Consider the following 4,650-nt stretch of genomic DNA (forward strand, 5'->3'; position numbering starts at 1 on the left):
AGGCTCTTATTATAGTGTTTTTGGGCAAATGGGCATTTTCCCTTATCTAGGTCTTGAAAATTTCTTTTCCAAAGCTATATTTCAGTTATAGTACAGGATCAAGTTGTTTACTGTCAAGCTTTTGCTTTGGAACAGAGTTTGGTTCCAGCTATTTTGAAAACAAATGCATTGTTGTTGCAGCAGATAAAAAGTAGGGATATAGTGCATTTTTGAGGTGGTATTGTGGTAGTGAGTTGGTCAAGCTACAAGATTGGCTTTATTTTTGAGTACCTAGTTTTCTTATGGCTGCTATAGTTTTTACAATATATGGTTAACTTCTTGATTCAAAGAGTTGTTGTTTTACTTTAAATCAATCTTTTTTTATATATCTTTGAATATATTCGCCAAAACAAGGTAAGTTCATGACACCCAAAATAAGTAAGCAAAAACAAAATATAACTAGCTGATTTGATTCTATTTCAAATCTGCCAAATCTGCTAGTTGTCAAATTTATTCCATGTCTGTTCTAAATCCTGGACACAACCTCGATCACACATACATGTTGTCGAATAATTTCTCCCGTAAAAAGAATCAGATAGAAATCCAACTGAAATATGTACAATTATTAATTCATATTACAATTCATATCAATATTTATCAATCTCATGTAGTGTAAATAACTCATGTTGGAATGTACGCTTCATGAATCATGATCAATGTTCATCTAAGATATATAGAGATATGTATGCAGAATATTATCAAAAAGACTTCAACAAAATGTGAGTACGTTAAATATCAGTAAAGCGGAATACTATAAAGTTGAAGAACCACTTCTCCATCTTAACTACTATAAAACACTCATTAAACATCCAAAGTTCAATTGGAATTAGTCTCATATCTACTCTTGGTCACCATTTGCTGTCGAACAAGATCGCTTGTGCTACCTGCATCAAATCAATTTTCTAGCATCAAACAAATATACATGATGAATCCTAATTCAAATCCAATTCTCTGTAAACCCTAATTCCAAACTACCTATTCGTATCTAATTCAAATCCAATGTGAGAGGAGGAGAGAAAAGAAAACAAACGACGTCAGGAAGCAGAAGCATATTAGATCTAAGAGAGAGATTAGGGTTTAAAAGATATTAATCAAGAAAGTAAAAATAAAAATAAATTTTGGTAATTAAGAAAAAAGTTGAATATCAAACATAAGAAATCATGGTTTGATGATATGTCATTGCCATGTCAGCTGCCACGTAAGGTGGTTTCTAAGTGGTTCATAAAAAAATGATTCACCTAGCATTACTCTATTTAAAACTCATCTACTTTGAGCCGATGAACAAAAAGAATACGCATACGCTCATCTCACTAATGTAACCGTTTCCTGTATCGGCTACGCCTGGATACGCCTCAGAAACGTTGGATACGGTGGATACTCCTGTAATTATTTTGGATGCGTGTGGGTAAACCTGACTTTTCACACTTAAAAGATAACACGAAACTAAAAGTTGCTTAGAGTCCAAAACGGTGCGTTCTGCTCGTCTTCTCTCCTATAGTGTTAAACCCCTTAAACCCTAGCAAAATCTCAGAGCCGGCGACAGAAGCAAACAGAGAGAGAGAGAGAGAGACGATGGAGATAGACGAAGGCACAGAAGACAGGCAAGTCCAGGTGCGCTTCGTGACGAAGCTTCAGGACATCCCCTTCAAAGTTCCCAACACCACCATTCCCGCCAGCTATTCCCGCCTGGACCTCTCCAAAGTCGTCAACGCTCTCATCCAAACCGGTTAGGGTTTCCCGCAGTTGATTCTCTGCTTAAAGTTTGATTCTTTGCTTATTTTTGCTTATTATGGGTATTAAAGTTTGATTCTTTACTGATTGTGAATAGAAAATCCTGAGTGGGAATCGGAGCCCTTTGATTTTCTGATCAATGGCGTATTGGTTCGGATGTCGCTTGGACAGTTCCTTCTTGCTAAGGGCATTTCCGCGGTAAGTTGACTCTACCCTTATCTGATTCAGCCCTTTGTTGCTTTTTTCGAGTTTAAGATTATATCCTATAGTTTAGAATGCTTAGGATGTGGGAAAGTTTATGCTTTATGAAGATTTAACAACAGTTAAGATGTACAATGTGAACTCTGCAATTAGGTGTGGTAGGATTTTATGTTTTGTGTACTTGAAGTTATAGTGGGAGGTGTGCTGTGTTTCCAAACCATGGATGGAAGGGTGTAGCCGTGTAGGGTTGCATGTTTGGATAGATGGATGCTGGCTTGAGAAGTCTGTTGTCATTGTATTTTTGTGTCTTGTTTAGATGGCTAACTGTTAGTTATCCGTTATTACAGGAGAAAACATTGGAAATCGAATATATACGGGCGATTGTCCCACGCAAAGAAGAAGAGCCTTGTTTACATAATGACTGGGTCAGTGCTGTTGACGGTTCCAGTCCCAGGTATGTACAGAAAATTTCTAATGCGTATCTTATCTCTTGGCAGCAGTATGATCAACTCTTATGGTTTGGTTTGCACTTTTGGATTTAACTAAGAGTATTATAAGTGGGATTAATTTACAGTTAGATACTTATTTAGGATAGTACTTGGAAGGTAGAATTGTCACCTCTAAATCTCTCCAGGCAAAGCCTTCATTTTGCATGTCTCATTGTCATTCATGGACCTCTTCAGATCTTGTGGGTCATGTTGCAATAGAGATGAAGTCACCACGGAATACCTTATTCTAATGTTGATAGTTTTGTTGTCTCATAAGTGTCTTAAACTTCTTGCTTTCTTTGTGGCAGGTTCATTTTGACAGGGTGCTATGATGGATTGGGAAGGTATTTGTACTAAGAATTACTGGTTTTTTTTTTTTTTTTAAACTGTCCTTGGGATTTCTCATGGTTATATCATGTTATATATAACCATAATAAGGAAGCTTGACGTACTCTTTCTTGAATTTCTATAGGGTATGGACAGCTTCTGGAACATGTACACATATATTGCAAGGACACAGTGAACCAGTTACTTCTGTTAGTGTTATCAGTGCAGAAGGTAACTAAGATATAATTATCAGAAATTGAGTTAGTCCATGTTGTGGCCCACTTTTTTTCGCACCTGCAAATTCTTCAGATTTTGCATCCTCCAAAGAAAAGGAAAATTACTGTAGGTTTTATGAATGCCAATTGGTACCACCTCCAGATGACCGCTTATGATGGCATTCTCATTTTTTAAATTTATAGGTTTAAGACTATAAATATTTTGTAGTGTTTTAGACATCCTTCAAAACACATAGAGTTTTTGATTACATAACTTTTTGATCCATGGTACTGTCTGTTTTGAATTGTCTAAAATCTAATGGTTCAAAAGTATTATTAAATACTTGTCTACTTGGTTTAATTTTTTTTTTTATGTTAGATCGTCCCAGGGGAACAAAAGTCGTTTCCAAATGTTATCTTAAACTCTGAACTATCTGGTCTAAATTGCCTGGAATTTTTTTCATATTTAGGAGGAGATTCTTATTCACTTGAGTAGTTTCTCATCTATTGCCACTCTAATAGCTATAATATTCATCCATTGTTGCTTGAGCTGTGCTTTTTTATGCAGGGGGAGAAAGTTGTCGCGTAGCTACTGCTTCGAAAGATCGCACACTGAGGCTATGGAAGGTAATTTGATGTGTCCCTTGTTTCTACAATGATGACAGAACACATATACAGAATACCAATAATTATATTCATTTTTCATTGAAGTTCAATACAGAAGAGCCAACAAACAATGCTTTGAGGACAACAGCATATAAAATTTTGCGTGGGCACGGAGCGGCTGTTCAAAGTGTCGCCGCCCATACATCCGGAGAAATGGTCTTGTCTACTTCCACTTTAGAGTATATATATTGAGAGTCATATGTGTGAGGTTGGGCTTTAATGTCAAGTTTTTACTTACATTTCATTTGGTTACAAATACTTAGGTCTGTTCAGGCTCATGGGATTCCACAATCAAATTATGGCAGACAGATGAGCCTGATATAGAAGTTGATGTGTCAGTTAAGAAGAGGAAAAAAGTGATGAAGCTAAGGAATCTCAATTGGAGGTATTATATTCTTTCATTCCTTTATGTATTTTCAATAAAAGTTTTGGGACGTCTTTGAATGTCCAGAACTTCCTGCTAAGCTCAAGAGTGAAAGTTCATGTTGTGCAAATTATATGAGCACGATATCCAGCTAGATTTTCTTCCCTACTAAGTTACTCTTATGAACACACTATATTGTATCACATCATGTTCAGGCGGAGGCAGTTTCTTCTCTGGTGGGCCATACACAATGCGTGTCTTCTGTAAAGTGGCCTCAGCGTGACATAATCTACTCAGCCTCGTGGGACCATTCTATTAGAAGATGGGATATCGAGAGTGGCAAAGACATATTGAACATAGTAAGTGCAAATAAACTTCCTTGGCAGCACCATTTTTCAGAACACTGGTTCCAGCATTTGCTTTCCCAGATATCTTAAAGTTCAGATCATGACATTCTCTTGTTGCACAGCCCTGCAGCAAAGCTCTAAATTGTCTTGATATTGGTGGTGAAGGTTCTGCACTTGTTGCTGGTGGTGGTTCTGACCCCATTCTTAGGATATGGGATCCTCGTAAACCAGGTTTGTTAGATGATCTAAGTGTTATGCTCTCTCTCTCTCTC

The 4,650-nt window shown here is 36.9% G+C and overlaps 1 protein-coding gene across 1 annotated transcript in view; it reads left to right on the plus strand.

The window, feature by feature from the left end:
- Positions 1-1,509: 1,509 nt before the first annotated feature.
- The window catches only part of LOC101295837 (ribosome biogenesis protein WDR12 homolog), a 4,329-nt gene continuing 1,188 nt past the window's right edge, over positions 1,510-4,650 (plus strand). Inside the window, 11 exon segments of the mRNA XM_004304184.1 lie at positions 1,510-1,765; positions 1,868-1,968; positions 2,319-2,425; positions 2,768-2,803; positions 2,932-3,017; positions 3,570-3,628; positions 3,713-3,823; positions 3,931-4,018; positions 4,021-4,052; positions 4,247-4,390; positions 4,501-4,609. Coding sequence (XP_004304232.1) covers positions 1,612-1,765; positions 1,868-1,968; positions 2,319-2,425; positions 2,768-2,803; positions 2,932-3,017; positions 3,570-3,628; positions 3,713-3,823; positions 3,931-4,018; positions 4,021-4,052; positions 4,247-4,390; positions 4,501-4,609 — 1,027 coding nt within the window. The 5' untranslated portion in view covers positions 1,510-1,611.

This window comes from Fragaria vesca, linkage group LG6, assembly GCF_000184155.1.
Source record: "Fragaria vesca subsp. vesca linkage group LG6, FraVesHawaii_1.0, whole genome shotgun sequence".
Lineage (NCBI taxonomy): Eukaryota > Viridiplantae > Streptophyta > Magnoliopsida > Rosales > Rosaceae > Fragaria > Fragaria vesca.